This window comes from Carettochelys insculpta, chromosome 3, assembly GCF_033958435.1.
Source record: "Carettochelys insculpta isolate YL-2023 chromosome 3, ASM3395843v1, whole genome shotgun sequence".
Lineage (NCBI taxonomy): Eukaryota > Metazoa > Chordata > Testudines > Carettochelyidae > Carettochelys > Carettochelys insculpta.
In genome coordinates, this window is record NC_134139.1 from 144,600,854 (window position 1) to 144,618,315 (window position 17,462).

Here is a 17,462-nt window from a genome sequence, read left to right on the forward strand (position 1 = left end):
GAAGTTCAAGGTCTGTTTTTGGAGTAGGAATGTTTCAGCTGGCCATTTGCCTTGGTTTCAGAATTATTTCACGCAGTCTCAGTGGGAATTTTCTTAAGTGGTCTCCAAAACCAAATATCCACTGGGTCATCTTCACAGTAGGGGGCATTCTAGTGTTTAACCTGTTGGCTACAAGGAACAACAGGGGACATCATCAGTTCTGCACTCTGACCTCAGGTCAGAATTTTCCATCTCAACTGGCAGTTGGCTCTCCAGTATTATGGCCCTCTTTGTGTCTCGAGAGATGGTGGTTAGCATTGGCGGTAAGGATGTATGGGCAGTGTTTGAGTCTGCAGATTCTCTCATGGTTTATCTATCCTATATTTGATTTGCATGGTTGACTGCAATAACCGCATGTCAGTCTGTTACCAAATTCTTGAGTCTAAGAGTTTTCCCTTCTTAAGACAAAGTTCTTTTGCGTGGCTTGCACCTATACTATTGAAGGATGATGTGCCCTGTCGTAGCAATAATTGCCATGTATTTCAGTCTGATGATGTAGATTCCCAGGATTTTCGATCGATGTATCTTTTCATGGTGTTTTTGCGTGTATCCTTGAATCTTAGCTTTGGTCTTCTCTTGTTCTCAACCCACATGACAGCTCACTGAAGAGGATTTCTTTGGGAAGACACTCATCGCCCATTCTTCTCACGTGACCAAGCCATCGCAGTCTCCTGCTCTTGAGGATCGCTATGAAGCTGGGTATGCCAGATCTTGATAGGACATCCTCATTGGAAACTTTATCTTGCCGATTGATATTCATAGTTCTGCGGAGTCAGCAGATAGAAGCTGTTCAATTTTTTTCTCCTGGTTCAAGTAGGTGGTCCATGCCTTAGAAACACATAGCAGGATACTCAGTACGCATGCCTGGTGGATTAGTATCTTTGTTTTCACTGTCAGTTTAGGATTGTTCCATGCTCGTTTTGTAAGTCTGCCAAAAATAGTAGCTACCTTCCCGATTCTGATATTCAGTTCTTCATCCATGGATATGTTTATGGTGACAGTAGATCCAAGGTAACAGAATTGTTGAACCACATCTAATGGACACTTATCCAGAATGACAATGGGTCGCTGAGGTATACCTTGAGTGAATACAACAATTTTCTTCATGCTTATGTTAAGGGAAAACAGCTTGCAGGCTCTGGACAGAGGATCCATCGGTGACTGTAGCATGTCTTCATTATTAGCAATAAGAGCTGCATTATCTGTGAAGAGGAACTCCCTAATGAGGACTTTCTTGAGCTTAGTTTTGGCCTTGAGTGTTGCCAGGTTGTAGAAAGAACCATCTCATCTTGAGTGGAGAAATACGTCACTGCGTGAGTTTTGAAATATGCAATTTAGTAGTGCTGAGAAGAATGTACTGAAGAGGGTAGAGGCAAGAACACACTCTTGTTTGACTCCGCTGTTCAGTGCAAATGGTTCTGATGTTGATCCATCATATTGCACTGTTGCTTCCACATTTTCATGAAAGGATGTTATGAGCTTGAGTAAGGTTGGTGGGCAGCCAGTCTTGGTTAATACTCTGCATAGTCCTGATCTACTAACTGTGTCAAACACCTTTAAGTCCACAAATGGTATGAATAACTGCTTTCCTTGTTCTCTGCATTTTTCCTGTAGTTGTTGAAGTGACAAAATCATGTCCATTTTTGACCTGCAAGCCCTGGAAGCCACATTATGTTTCTGGATAGACTCAATCTTCAAGTTTCTGCAGGCATTTGAGAAGGACACGGGCAAATGATTTGCCTGTGATGCTCAGTAAGTAGGTGCCCCTGTAGTTTTTGCTGTCACCCTTGTCGCCTTTGTTTTTATACAGAGTGGTGATGTTTGTATCCTTCATGTCATGTGGAACATCTCCTGCTCTCCAGCATTTTAGGAGTAAGTCACAGAGGAAGGGGAAGAGCACAGCCCTTGTTTGCCTTCAGGACTTCAGCTGGCATTCTGTCATTTCTCCATTGGAGAGAGCATCAAGAGCTTGAGAAAGTTCCTTCTCCATAGGCTCTACATCCAGCTCAGACATGTCTGGAAGAGTTGGGATGAGGTTGTCAAGTTCAGGTTGTACCGTATGCTCGTGGGAATAAAGACTCAAGTAGTGTTCCACCCATCTGGACATATGCAGGTTTTTGTCTGTGATCACCTGTCCATTTAAGTGCTTCAGGTGGGTGACTTTGGTAATGTTTGGTCTGAGTGCTTTCTTCAATCCATCAAACATGATTTTCAGGTTGCCCAAATCAGATTTCTTTTGGATATTAGAACATAGATCTTGTTCGTACAGTGACTGGATTCTCTCTGAAGAACAGATCTTGCTTGTGGAAGTTGATCTCTTGTGATTTGAGATGAGTTCTTTGTTATTCAGATGTGCCTGTTGTTTTTCTTCAAGTAGAGGCCTAAGAATGTCAGCATTTTCATCGAGCCAGTCTTTGTTAGAGAATTTACATGTTCCAAAGGCAGATTTGGCGCATTCGTATATTACATCTCTCAGCGTGGACCATGTTTCATCAATGGTTTGTTGGTCCAGTTTGTGTTCCATTTTGTGAGTGATATCATCTGCAAACACAGAGCATTTCAGCACACCTCTGGTATTGAGGGTATTGTTTTTTGGGTTATGGTGTTCCTTTGTCTTATAGAGTTTCTTTGGGGCAATTTTCTTGCTGATGATGATCAAGGAGTATCAGTGTATACATTTCAGCAAATCCTGATCATCCCACATCTGATCCTTAACCTGGAGAGGATCTGGTCAGTCACATTCTCATTGCCTTGGTGTGGTCCAAGATCATGCTGGCTCTCTGAGCTTCTTGCGCTGTCAGGTCAGCACCCATTTCTCTTCCTCTTTATTCCTATTTACTCTCACAAAATCACAAATGCACTTTACGAACCATGCTCAGCTCCCTGCATCTCACAGTGTAGCCCTTTCATGGCTAAATGAGGAGGAAATTTGGTGTTTGGCAGCTGTTCAGCAGGTCCTACTCAACCGTTGGAAGCCATCTACCAGAGTGGCCTGGTCAGCAAAATGAGTCTTTAGTTTACTGATAGCATATCTTGCAGCAGTATCAGCGTTTCATCCCCTCATTCAGGGAAGATCAGCCTTTTCCAGTGGTATGGGAGCAAGAGTCTTCAGAAGGCTTCTGCATCTTCATCCTTTTGTCTGAGAATTCATTCTTCTGCATGACCATACATAGTGGCTTTAATGGGATCTCCATGTGAGCCCCTGGCACCTTGTGTCTTTCAGCTTTTGTTTAGAAGTCTTCATTCCTCATAGTAGTAATATCGGCATGGCCCTACCTGTGAGTTGCAGCCTCTGATGGTAGTACCTCCTTGTATATGATTCTCTAACAGGAAAGTGACTTTGTGACACCATCAGGTTTTTTTTTTCCCCTCCAAGGTGGTTTCTCATTTTCACTTGAACTAGTGATAGATTTACCTATGGAGATGACTGTATCTTAGGAAAGAACAGAGGAGCAACATTTCCATTTGTTAGCTATCAGGTGACATCTAGCCTTCTAGCTGGACAGGCCTGCACTGTTTCATGCTTGGCCTCACCTGTTTGTGTGATATGCAAATCAGATTTTTTTTTTTTTTTTTTTTGCTTCTCACTTGTGAGGACCCCAACTGATTTCTGTATGGGTCGAGTGGCCCCTGACCCAAAAAAACGTTCCTTACCTGTCATTTAGCGTGAAAGACCTCTGTGTTGACTTCTGGTTGAGACCACAGCTGTAGTTTCAAAGGAAGGTTGTCTTTTGTCAACATAGTTACTGCCTCTCACACAGGTGGGTTAATTACACCAGCAGGAAAGAAATATTGCACATTTGGGTTTTTTATTTATGTATTTTTCTTTTACTTGAAGGCAATTTAACTTAAAAAGAAGAGGGTCATTTTCTAATAACGCTTACCTTCTTCTACCCTCCTTTCTGATTTCCTTGATTCTTTTTTAATATTCTAATTTGACACTATAGTAAAGAGCATTGAGAATAGTGTAGTCACTGACATGTAAATTAAATTAGTTGCCCATGTGATTGCATATGAATCAAGTAAAATATGGACAATATAGGGAAGATCAAAGATATTTGCACCCATTTGTGTGTTTTCTGTTTTTGTTTCTTTGCTCAGTGTGAGGGCACTATTGTAAACAAATAATGTCAATCAGCTGTTTCGCATGTTAATGCTAAAGAAAATGTAGGAATTAATAATATTTGCATTCATTTACTGCAATTTTTACTATTTTAATGAGACAAAAGTGTAAAACATATCAAAACCCAGTGCTCTGAATTTTCATACAATTTAACATTTTTACGTGGTTTGTGTATAGTTTTGTGTCTCATTAGCCTAGTAGGATTCCTACTGAGTGCTCACATTTTATTAATAGTTCCTCTCTAATGTGGATATAGTAGAAAAACGACACAAATGCGTGTTTTAGTGATAATTCACTGTTTTGCTTGAAAAGTAATTTGCCTCTCTCATGGTAATGAGTGTGCTCCTCTCCGATGAACTGTTTTGTCATTCACAATCTTTAAGCAGTTCTATTTGTGCCAGTTAATGTGGAAGTAATGCAGTTATTTATTGAGCAGCTGTCAAATTAATTTAGAGGCTGCTGGGACAGACTACTTAAAGATCCTGACAGCACAAAATTTCCCAATCTCTGCCTTTTCAAACAGGATGTCATCTAATTAAGATATCTGTTACTTAATGGTTTGGTAATAGCCATTTAAAATTGGTTGTCTAGATGAATAAATTTTGGAATAAAATTAGATCAACTATCCTATGGTCATGCAACAAACAGAAATATGTCTATCTTAAGTTCTTTTTTTTTTATTTTATTTTTTTTAAATAAAAGGAGCAGATACTGAGCTGGCATTTCCCCACGCAGCCAATCCTATGGCACAAAAGTACTGGGACAAAAAAAGCAGTGCTTATCTTTATCTTCTATTCTGTGTTTGCCTGTATAGCAATTTAGGAATGTATTTTTGCCATTTGAAATATTCAGGGCTACAATTTGTGGTTTACTTCTGTAAGCAAAGAAGACAGTTGTTTTCTGACTACCAGTTTATTGATGTTCCTATCACTGACAGGTTTCTGAAATATACTGAGTGACAGAAAAACAGGTGTCAGAACACCTTTTTTCCTTAATGTAAAAATATTTTTCTTAAATGATTGTACCGAATACACATTTTAATTGTGGAAGCTTAGTATATTGCAGTGAACTTCAGATTGTGCAGCAACAAATAAAAGACTAAACTAATCAGGATCATTTTTGCTTTGTTATTGAGCATATGTTTCTTGGTTTTAAAAACTTTTACATCAAGAGCTTTGTTATATTTCACTCAGAAAACCCTCAAAATAGCCGACTTTGTTCAGTGTTTTCTCTTTTATTTTTGAGGGTAATATGTTAAAATGGAATTACTTCTATTATTACCTGTTTTCTTTCGCTCCATTGTGTGAATGTTGTTCACTGTTGTTCATATTGTTGATTTTTAGTGTAGTCATGTGACCACAGTTCATCTAGCAGACATACTGCAATAGAGTGGAAAAAACAGAATAATTTATTTTTAAGTGTTTTTTTTAAATGCCTTAACATATTGGTCACTAACCTGTAGATTGGACTCTTCTGGTAGGTCTTGGAGCCTCTGACAGGTGATCTGATTGGTTTGGCTCTCATGCTTCTTCTGCCCTGTGCCTTGGAGCTGCCCCCTGCTCCCCCGCTTGGAGTCTCCTGCTTACTGTGCCGGGAGGGGGCAGAGAAAGTGACCTTCCCCGTCACCTCGGGGGATACGACAAGGCTCAGGATGAAGTGAGCTTGCTTACTGCGGCTCCTGTGTCGGAACATGTTCAGCATGCTTAAAAGGGCAATGAAAATCTCTGTCACTCACACAAACACACTTTGTTTTTCACGCTCACCTCCTGACCCAACATATACTTATGGTGGTGGTGTTGCTACTTTCCCTTCTTTCAAAGTGTTATTTTTCCTTTTTTCATTGTTCTATACATTTATTAATTTTTATTTCTGTTATGGTTAAATTTAATTCTTTGAGTAGTGAGTTCTAAAATGCCTAACCTGGCATGGCTGGTGCAGTTATCCCTATGGTCATTTTAAAAAAGTATTAGTCTAGGTTTGGTTTCTAGTGGTAATGCACATCTGCATATTACTTTGACATTGGTTCACATAACAAAATTCATTCCCTCTGTTTTTTTTCCCTCCATCTGCACAACACTCACTCTCCTGGAGGTTCCTGCAGCCATATCAGGAGATTGATCACGAACATTCCTACAGCACAGTTCTCTAATATTTGGGGTCTCACTGAGGTCTGGAAAGGATTGTTACCATATGGCAGAACTGGTATGAGTGTTCCCTTACCCAGCATCCTGAAGATTTAGTTTTGAGGGTTTCAATAACAACTGTTGTGCTTGTAATTGTTTTTTGTTTAATGGGCATAGTTATTCGTAACAAATTTTGCTACCGTATTCACTTATAGAGGTTTGATACACTTCAGTATACTTTTTAAACAATAATATAAAATGGACTGCTTTACAGAAACTAAGGGACAAGATTGTGTCTCACTTTTAGGTGCAATAAATCGGAAACTGCCCAAGTGGTGACTGAGAAACACTGCTGAATTTAATTGAAGTTGTTTTATGAACTAGGGTTTTTTAAGGTGGTTGTTTTAGGCAGCATGGAAAAGTTAATAAGCTACCTCTGTTACTCTTTATCCTATTTATGAGTGTATTGGTTAAAATATTTAGGGTCATGAGAAAAGTTTTAACTTTGACCAGTTGGAAAATATTTACATTTTTTAAAGAGGTCTTAGTGAGTACCTTCCATTATCATAAGGGAATGAAAACAGATTATTTTATTGCTGTGAGTCACATGTACTTTTATCAACTATATTTTAAGGGAAAATAGATTAATGAGCTGTCACTTGGATAGTCTCCACTTTAGACAATCATAGGCAAACAATACATTTAACTCTTTTAAAGTTGTTATGACTAAACTAGGGGCTAGATTTTTCACATGTTGTATGGCCTTTTTGTGCCATCCTACCAATTGGAATAGGTCCTTGTTCTGACCAAACTTGTTCAAGGAGGATCGTGTTCAGTGCTGCCTGTGAAAGGGCTCCTATGTCACTCCTCTTCCTTTCTGATGGTATGACTGAAGGAAAGTGTGGCAGACGAGGATGTTCCTTTGCCATGCTAGTCCTTGGCTATAGTTTCAGCCTTTTGGCTATTTGCAGTTGAATAAATTAGAATACTCCTATGGCTGCTTTAACTTGGTGTCAGGGACCTGTTCTTGGGAGAGGCTTTCCCAGGATCAAAGATGTGCAAAGAGAAATGTTAAGCCACATTGTGCATACACAGGCTAAACTCATTCTGTACAGATCAGCAGCACCCCTGTGTCTGGTGCATAAAGAACATTTTTTATCTGAAAAGTGATTCCCAAAACAACTTAGAGTTAGCAGTTATCAGTTGCTAGTGAGATGAGTCAACTTTGAAGCCCCAGTGGTCGAGTCTATATTGTCCCTCAACAGAATATAAATACACAACTCCCTTTGATGTGTCTGTCCAACTTGGTGGGAGTGTGAGTTCAGTTTGTGGAGTGCATTAAATTCTAAATTTCAAAATATGTGTTTACAATAAAGGCTTCCAAACTAGGCTGGTCCTTACATGTATTCTAGGAGCTTGATTCTGCCCTTTCATTCTTGTTGTAGTGGCTGTTGCTTTTATTTTTATGCTTCTGATTAGCAAGCAGCTTATATGTGCATGCTAAAAAACCAGGAAAATTTATATTGTGTATTTTCCTTCACCCTTGTTAGAAAGCACATGTGTACATCATTAGGGTTTCCCTTCCATATCTTAGCAAAATGTGCTCAATAGTAAACTGTGTCTACCCATGAGTTAGTACTACTCGGTTTGATTCTCCACTTGCCTTTTCATGGTCTTGTCTATGCTAGAGTCTCTTTCCTAATCATTTTTTTTTCTACCAGAGTATGACATACTATTGACAAATACAGAAAATGTCTCATGCTGCTTATCAGTTGCACACAAAATCTTTATCTGACATCCAAATTAGCCAAATTATGCTGGCATGATTAAGAAAACATTTAAACCAAATTCTTTCCCACTCCTTTTTTTTACTGTGTGGCAGCCCAAAGGGCCAAGAAAACAAATCCATTTCCTATCCTGCTTTGTGGAGAGCCTGCAGCCTCGGAGGGGTCATTGCAAGGGAATTACTGCTCTGTGACAATTTCTGGCTGATAACCCTCTGAGAGTAGAGCTCGATGGGCATTTGCTGACAAACGTTTTGTGGAAAAAGTGCCAGTTAAACCTGAAATGTTGCAGAACGCAAGTTGGGGTTTGGCAAACTTTTGTTGAATCACAGGCAGGATTCCATTGGATTCCACCCTGCCTGGCTCCCTCCCAGGTTGCTTGGTGGACTGCTGGAAACCTCAAGACTTTCAGCTACAAGTATGCTGGTTTGAGTCTGCAGCTGTCATTCCAGGAAATATATTTTATTTCAAACACAACATCTGTCAGAGGATTTTAAGTTCATAATGATTTTGAAAATTGGTTTTGTTCAGATCTGGACTTAAATATTAAAAACTTGGAGCTTCTCATGAACTTGAAATCCTAAATTTTGGGCAGATATTCTTGGAAACCATAGGCAGCAGATATACTTAATCACAGTCCACAGGCTGCTTAAAAAGTATTTTAATCTGCATCTTTGACCTGCATCTGACGAAGTGGGTCTTTGCCCAAGAAAGCTTATGCTCATACATTTCTGTTAGTCTATAAGGTGCCACAGGACCCCTCGTTGTTTTTTTTTAAAAACTATTTTGGGACTGGACTAACATAAACTGGTTTTAGGATCATTGATTTGCAACCTGTTTATTTTTGCAGCCTCCAGCTGTATGCAATGATTATTGGACACAGCAGATTAACCTATCTTAAGAATTCTTCATCTACTTAAGTGATGGGAGAAGGATATATGTAACAGAGTCAACATGCAGGGGAAGAACTGGGAATGGCTTCACAAAGAGACTGGGTTAAGGAGCTGGGGCAGAAAAGGATGCTGAAATTGGATTTGATAAAGAGAGTGGAACTGGAAACCGCTACCAATGGGGTTAGAGTGGATGATTGGAACTCAGTCGAAAGAGAGAGGAATTGAGGCTGTGGGAATGTAATAGTGATTTGCAATGCAAGGAGTCTTGGAAGACGTTTGGATGGGAATTGGGAATTCCTGGTAAGGAGACTGAGACAAATTTGGAAGAACAGGATGTAAAGTGTGTAGAGATGAGACTAGGAATTATTGTGCAAGGAGTCTGGGCATGAAATTAGAAATTTGAGGTATCCTGGTTGGGACTGACTAAATTAGAAGACTGGGACTTGGACAAGAAGCCGGTCAGTGAGGGGATGAGGGGGTGTAGATACAGTAATGGGACACATACAGAATGGGGCAAAAAGAGGGTTGTGTATCAGGAGAATGAGCAGAAGAGTACATGCCCATGAGACACATTCCCTTCCAGATCCTATAATGGGAGCCAACACCCCCAGTCTCACCACTCCTCTGCTGTCACAAGCATCTGAGAAACCCACTGGCAATGTGTGTTTCATCTCACTCTAGTGCTGGTCCATGTAGCGAATAACAACCTACTAGTGCTATCTGTTAATCCATTAATTCAAGTGGTTGAGGTCTGTGTAGTTGAACTCTGATGTCAGCATGATGCCACATGATGGAATTTATTTTGTTTTTCTTTTCTTCCAGTTTGCAGCTTCTTAAAACCTAGGAAACGTCATGCAAAGCATATGTTAAAATAGTACTGTGGCTAAAAAGTCTTGCTCTCAAAAGTTTAAAAAAATGCCACAGTGGCCCATGTAATTTTTCCATCGTGCTGTCAGCATGAGTCAGGGTTGAGTTATTCAAGGATATTGTCTGCTGTAGTACTCCACTTCATCTCCTGCAGATATTGGAAGACGTGCAGTGAATGAGACAAAGGAAGGGGAGGGGGAAGTGGAGAGGGTGATCTGAGAATTAAGGTAGTTGAATGCTGCCCTTGAGAATTGGGTCATTTCCTGTCTTCTGTAGAATTCATGCAACATGCTAGGCAAGTTATTTAAAATATTCTTTTTAGGGTTGATCACTGATTGCTTGTTTCTCAATTTCTGGATGCCTAACTTGAGACTTTCGGGGGCTGATTTGGAGAAATGCAAATCTTATAGCTACAACTGAAGTCAGTGGGAGCTGTGCTTAGCATTTATACCATTTTATATATTCAAGTAGTCTGAAATATCATCTGCCAGGTATCCCAGATTTGGCATCCACAGTAAACAGTAACTTTTAACTGTAATCTTTCTGTATCTGTTTATGCGCTGTAAAACAGGGAAAGTAGTACAAGCTCATCTCATGGGAGCAATGTGAAAATAAATTCTGTACAGATGCTGTAGTGGTTTGTGCCATAGAAAATAGTCCAGAGGAAATTAGCAATTTTGTCTTCTGAACAGGGTTTGAGTATTGTGCATCAGATAAGACATGGAAGAAAACTAATAAGGAGAAAATAAAATATCAGGTAATTGGTTATTAAATGAGCATTTTCCAGTTCATGGACTAAATGAGGCAAGTGTCCTGTTGATCTTATAATTAAAGACTAGTTCATAATCCATAAGCATAAGGGGGTGAATTAAGGTTTCACAGGCAACCTTAATTTTGGCATACCCTAACTTTTTGATGTTGGACTTCATATATTTTAACATAAGGTTTTTGTTTGTGAGGGTGTGTGTGTGTGCAGTTGCTTACTTAAGGTCAAACCCTGAACCCCTTACACTTGTGAATGGGGTACAATATACTAACGTGTGCTGACTCTTCACCATGCTGCTTGATTCTTGAAACTGTTTTACCTAATGAGCAGAGAGTTGTTGTGGAGATTTGCATTTGCTCCACAGGTGAGTAATGCAGAGCTAATTGGGGAGAAGAGTTTATTGTACAGATGAGCTTCTGACTGCCTATCAGTGCTCCATTGATTCTGACCTACTCTGTGGGGCTCACTGAGATCTTGAGGGGAAAGAGAAAGTAGAGTGGAGATGTGTGAACTGTGGGTCCACAACTCAGTAAAGGTCAGCAAAGAATGGGCTAACCATACAGATCAGGCATTCTCTTTAGTTTCTAGCTGCTACATTTAATTAAGAAAGCTAAACTATATAATTTCCTAATAGCGTTCCATTTAAACAATTGCTGTAGTAGTCATTGGAAAGTTGCGTAGTTGTGACCGGGAAGGTTCAGATACAAATATATATGGGGGAAAAAAGCATATAAGGACTTACCTAAGAAATAACCTCATGTCCTTCCCCAGTAACTAAAGTTACCAGAGTAGCTCTAATGAGGTCAAAGATCTTACCATGATATTGTGTTTAAAATGTAACTATGTTTTGATATGGGTGGTTAATGTGAGACTGCAGTGCTGACTGAATACTCTGACTGATTAATCAACTTCCATATTCAAAGGTTGGAAAAAGATGGTTAAATATGCAAAAGATGTCTGTCTGTGGTTTTTGTGTTTCTGTTTTAAAAATGTTTTTAGAGAAGCTGGGCTCTGTTTAAAAAAAAAAAAAAAGTACCTTATACAATGATGGGGTTTCATGTTGCAACATATGAGGCAAACGCTCAGACCTTACTGATTCTGGGTCCAATTTATTTGATGATATAGCTACAGTACACCCCCAACTTACGTGGCAGTAGCATTCTTGCACAGTCCCACCTAAGTCAAATTTTGCATAACTTGGGAAGCCAGGAAACTGACCAGTGCAGCAGCCCTGGTCAGTTTTTTGTCTCCTGTGATTGGAGGGCAGCTGAGAGCCTGGCTCTGGGCTGCCTGCTTCTCACAGGTCAGTTTCTCTGCTCCTGTCAGTGGCAGCCGCCAAGAGTCAGGCTGCTGCCCCGACAGGAGTTGGGAAACCACTCTTGCCAGGGACAGCAACCTGACTCTCGCCACCCCTGACAGGAGTGGGGAGGCTGCCACTCCTTACAGGAACTGTTTCCTTGGTCTCAATTTCTGGATGCTTAACTTGAGATTTGGGGGGGGGGGGGGCTGATTTAGAGAGATTCAAATCTTATAGGTACCACTGAAGTTAGTGGGAGCTATGCTTGAATATATAAAATGGTGTATAATGCTAAGTACTCTGAAATATGAGCTGGTGGGTATCTCAGATTGGACATCCACAGTATACAGTAACTTTTAAACCTTAATCTGTCTCTATCTGTTTATGGTTTGTAAAACAGGGGAAGTAATTGCCACTCATCTCACCAGAACAATGTGAAAACAAGGCTCTTGGCTTCTGCCACTGACATGAGCTGGGAAACTGACCAACGCAGCAGCACTGAGCAACTGAGTGGCGGGGAGCTGGCGCCTGGCTCTGGGCCGCCTGCTGTGTGCGGGAGTGAGGCAACTGACCAGAGCAACAGCACTGTTGCGCTGGTCAGTTTCCCAGCTCCCTTGAGTGGTGCGCAGCCTGGAGCCGGGCAGCCTGGAGCCAGGCGCTAGCTCTCCGCCACTCAGTTGCATGAACTCAAGATGTGCGCAACTTGAGTGCATGTATCTTGGGATTCTACTGTACATAGGAGAAACATTTCTAATATTCCTTTCTCGGAGGGCAACATGAGGATAAGTGGCTACAGGACAAAAACCTCACACTTCTTGTCCAACTAGCCTGTATTCTGGGAACTTCAAGTAGGGTTACAGCATATGTGTTTTTCTGCCTCTCCTTAAGGATAGCAAGATCTCAGCTGTACTGAATAGTTAAGATGCTGTTTCATCTTAACAGACACAAAAGGACTTGTTAAAACCATTTCAACTCCAGTAGTATGAATATTCCTTGTAAGTGTTCTAGTTACATTAATGTTAAACTGGTCATCATTAGACCTTAAAACTAGCTGTTTGTTGGATCTAGTAGTTGGAGAAAAGTGGCTGGGGAAGAGGATTCTGGAAAGTCAGAGGAAAGGGGGAGATGAGAATATCATTGACATCAGAATAAGAAAAGGAGAGGGATGACTGATTATAGAGCTATAGAGACAAGAAATAAAAAAGAGAAGAGAAAATTGTGTCTCTGATACCATGGGTGTCTTGACAGAGAAATGCCACTTTCAGAAACAAGTAGAAAGAAGCAAGCAGGAAAAAAGGAAAGAAAAAATGTTGGGGGTGTGACTCGTATCTTTACATTTTGGTTCCTATTTTTCATTGTTGTTTGGATGCTGTCCCACTTGTTCAGATTTCTTAAATGAACATGCTATGCATCTGCCAAGTTCTTCACAAGTGTTTCAGGAAAACTGTCTTTTAAGACATTATACCACTCTTACTTCCCACTGTCAAGACATTCATTCCAGTGAGAACTTGCTTTACAGATTTAGAAAGGTCAATTTACTACTCTCAGCTGGAATTAAGTTCTTTAGAAAACCTATACAACTTTTTGCTTCATTTAACACAAACATATTCGCTCAGTTTAAGCCTAAAAAAGGATGGTTAGATGGCTTGTTTGTTAATTGTTTTTTGGTGTGTTTATCAAGAGTAATTTTAAACTCCCGTGATGCTAATGATGCTTAAGCAATACTGAGCCCTTGGTACTTTATAGACCTCACACAGTGATTTACAACTTTTAGAGAATAGCAGTGCCTATGCTATGCATCATAAAACAAGCAAACCAAAACCTAATGAGTTAACAACTTAATTGCCAACTTAAGGTTACAGATTTCTTCTCTGTCCCAAATTTGTCTTGTCTTTAGTTGATTTTTATACTTATTTGGTTTTGTATTTAAAATACACTCAATTTTGTATGCTTTTCTTCTCTCTATAGTAAAAAAAAAACAAAAACATAATTCACTGTATCTTTCCTTTGCGTCAGATTTTTTGGCCTTTAACAATATAGTCAGGTCACTTCCATGTAGATATAATATGTTATGTTCAAAGTACCATCATTATGTACGATAAATGCATATACAAACTTATGTTAATAGAAAGAGGCTCTTAGCTAACAGTGGAGATCTAGAGTAGCATGTCCTGTGTACTTTGTGGATTGACAGATCTTCCAAAATTTAGTAAATAATAAAGTAAAGCCGGAATATGAAACCTATACAGTAGAACTCTGAGATATGCACACTCGAGTTGCACCTATCTTGTGTTAATGCCACTCAGAAGAGCGGGGAAACTGACCAGTGCTTCTGAGCTGGTCAGTTTCCTGTCTCCTGTCAGGGGCATCAGCTGACTCGGCTGCTGCCCCTGAGAGGAGTAGAGAGGCTGTTGTCCCTGTCAGGGGCTGCAAGAGTCAGGCTGCCACCCCTGACAGGAGCAAGGAAACTGTTTCTGTCAGGGTGGCAGCTGCTTCTGTTAGGGTGCTCCTGAGCAGGGGTGGCAGCTGCTCCTGCTAGACACTCAGTTGCTGCCCCTGACAGGAGTGGGGAAGCCGCTCTTGTCAAGGGTGGTGAGAGTGACCCCTGGCTGTCTCTCCTGAGAGGAATGGGGAAATTGACCAGTGCAGTAGGGCTGGTCAGTTTCCTCTCTCCTGTAAGCAGTGGGGGGCCCAGAGCCAGGCTCTTGGCTGCATGCCATTGACAGGAGTGGGAAAACTGACCAACACTGCTGCGTTGGTCAGTTTCCTGTCTCTCTGAGTTGCACAGAATTTGGCTTATGCAGGGTTGTGTGAGAATGCAGCCTCTATGAGTCGGGGGCCTACTGTATTTTGTGTTTTTACTGGGATGGCAGAATTTTTGTGTTGACTCATCTGCTAGCAGCATCTGACAATGGTTGCCTGTATTTATTCTCATGCAGCCATTGTTAGCTATTACTGAGACAGTGGGTCTTGCTAATTTGACTATGGGTAAGGGAGTGTCTCTGCTCAGAGACACTCTTATCCGACGTTTAAAGTGGATAGTCATCTAGGAGAACTGCATGAGCAGCAAAGGCAGGGTATGGATTTCATGTGATATTAGTGAATATAAGATTCATAATCTTACCTATAAACACACAGATGTATTAACTTGATCAGACTAGTTTAAAAGGTATAACTGTATATCTGTTTGCTGGATTCAAAATTAATTTAAAAGAAAATACCAATGGAAACATAGTTGTCTGTCACTTGTCTTCATTCTTGTCATTTTCGCTGCAGTTTTTAATGGGGAAATCAATGAGGTTTCTGCTGTTATCATGGTTTAAAGCTAGGATTTCACCCATTGTCTCAAAATGGAGGTGAGATAATATTGTATTTCTTATGCACATGTAACTGCCATTGGAACTGAGGTAATTTTGCATGCAAAAGTCTTGTAGGATATTAAAAAGATACCAGTGACTTAGAGAATTAAAATAACACCTGCAGGTCATTAGCATAAATTCCATTGTATTAACAGTGCTAATTAACAATTTTTAAGTATTCTGCTACAGTAAAATTGAGTACATTCCGAACGACTTTTCTGAGGGGGAGCCCAAAATGAGTTCTGTGTACGTAAAGCTTGCAGTGTTAGACCCCTGTTGCACACAAGTCAAAAGGGAAGTCTAACCCTATAGGTTGCAGACTTTTTAAAAAACAGTAATGTAGGCAGTTGCTTTTGGATGTTTTCGTGTACAGCATCTCATGGACACTTTATACATAAGTTCTTAAGAATTGGTCAATTATTTTTCAGTCTTCCAAATATATATATGTGCTTTCTATTAAAACTGTCATTCAGTTTTAAGAATAAAACTACTTAATGCTAAATTGAACACTTTTCTCTTTAGCTAATAGAAATTGTTACATATTGTTTCATCTCTGAACAGTTTGTTATTGAAAGCTTCATTTTATAGTTGCACTCTAATTGTTTTTTATTATATACAGGTATTTTAACTTATTGCTGCATGATAGAGTAAATTAAATACTAAAACATTTAGATGAATTGTCATATAATGTGAACAGTGAAATATTTATTTGCTTGCAGAGGTCTTTTTATCACCATTCATGACCGGGGGCACATTGCTACAATGCTTAAATCATGGCCTGAAGATGTCATCAAAGTAAGTTCCATTATTTGTCTGACAAAGTTAGTTTTGCTCTGTATCTGTATAACTGTGGCTTTTTTTTCTTTTCTTTTCTTTCTTTTTTCCTTTTTTGCTAGCTACTGCTTTTGGTTCAAGTTAAATTAGGCGTTGAAGTTGTATTAATTAGTTGCTAGTGGTTTCTTAAGTTATTAGTGTATCAAAGGCACTTTTCAGATGCTACCTCTAAATCTTGAAGCTATTAAACGAATAACTTGTCAATTATATTGAGCCTCATGTGATTTAAGTTTCATTTGTTTTTGAATATAAAGGCTGGTTTAATTACTTATTTGTACCTGAAAAATCATTCCATATGGATCAAGTAACTCCCAAATATGATGTTTTTTAAAGTACTGAAATCGCTGTATATCAGGATGAAAAAAGTTCTGCCAAGTGTTTTACAGGCAAAGTAATTTCAGTTATGAATAATTCTAAAGAGTTCTCCTTAAAACTGTTCCTATTCGCCATCTGCTGCTGCTTGTCATGGAAAAAAGTGTGAAAATCATTCATTCCTTTTTTTTTTTTTTTAAAAAAAGGTCATTTCTGATCCTAACAGCTGAATATACGATGATAGTATGAGTGAGAGATAAGTGTATCAATAACAATGGTAAGATGCCTTCTGGAAAATACAGTTTGATACAAATTCTCATATAAACTGGTATTCTGTCCTTTCCTACTGTGCTTTCTTCCTCCTTTTTTCCTATCTGGGATATTGGTACTTGCCTATCTTTTTTTAAAACAATTTGAGGTGTATAGATCCAAGTACCTCTGTAAAAACAGTGGGTGGTGAGAAGTGCTGGTATTCATTTTATTTTCATTTTGTTCTTTTTGTTTTATATCCTGAGGGTGCTTTCAGGCTTAGTCTCATTTTTGAAATAATAGTTATTGTTGGTTAAACAGGAATGTCCAGGTTCTTGTGCAGAGAACTTTTTTCCCCACCCACTATTTTATTTTGGAATGTATCTCATTTTCATTTTTTTTGGATGAGTCCCTAAAATGTGTAGCTGTGTTCATATCCTGTTAATAAATACATAGGTGCTTTTTATACCATTTAAAGCTTCCTAGAACAACTTTAGCAGCTGTTTTTTTTCAAAGAACACACTGAAATAACTTAATGAGGAAACAGTCGAGTGGTCCAAATATACATATAAACAGTATGTTTATGTGATATATGGTGATCCATAACTTCTGTCCTTTATTTAAATTTACAAGACCAGATTTGGTTGTAGTGTAATAAGCAAAAAATTGAAATTCACAGGTACTCAAGTTATCCTTTTGAGTGTAATACATTCATTTCTGTTTGCATATTCTACCTTTTATTTTAAATGAGAGTTTTACAGGAAATGGTCTAAAAGTTCCCATTTGGAGTATGCTAGAATTACTTCGGAACAGATT

The 17,462-nt window shown here is 39.3% G+C and overlaps 1 protein-coding gene across 1 annotated transcript in view; it reads left to right on the forward strand.

Annotated features, from left to right (window-relative positions):
• The window catches only part of ME1 (malic enzyme 1), a 257,621-nt gene that overhangs the window by 100,358 nt on the left and 139,801 nt on the right, over positions 1-17,462 (forward strand). Inside the window, exon 4 of the mRNA XM_074990961.1 lies at positions 15,971-16,046. Coding sequence (XP_074847062.1) covers positions 15,971-16,046 — 76 coding nt within the window. The remainder of the gene's footprint in view (positions 1-15,970; positions 16,047-17,462) is intronic.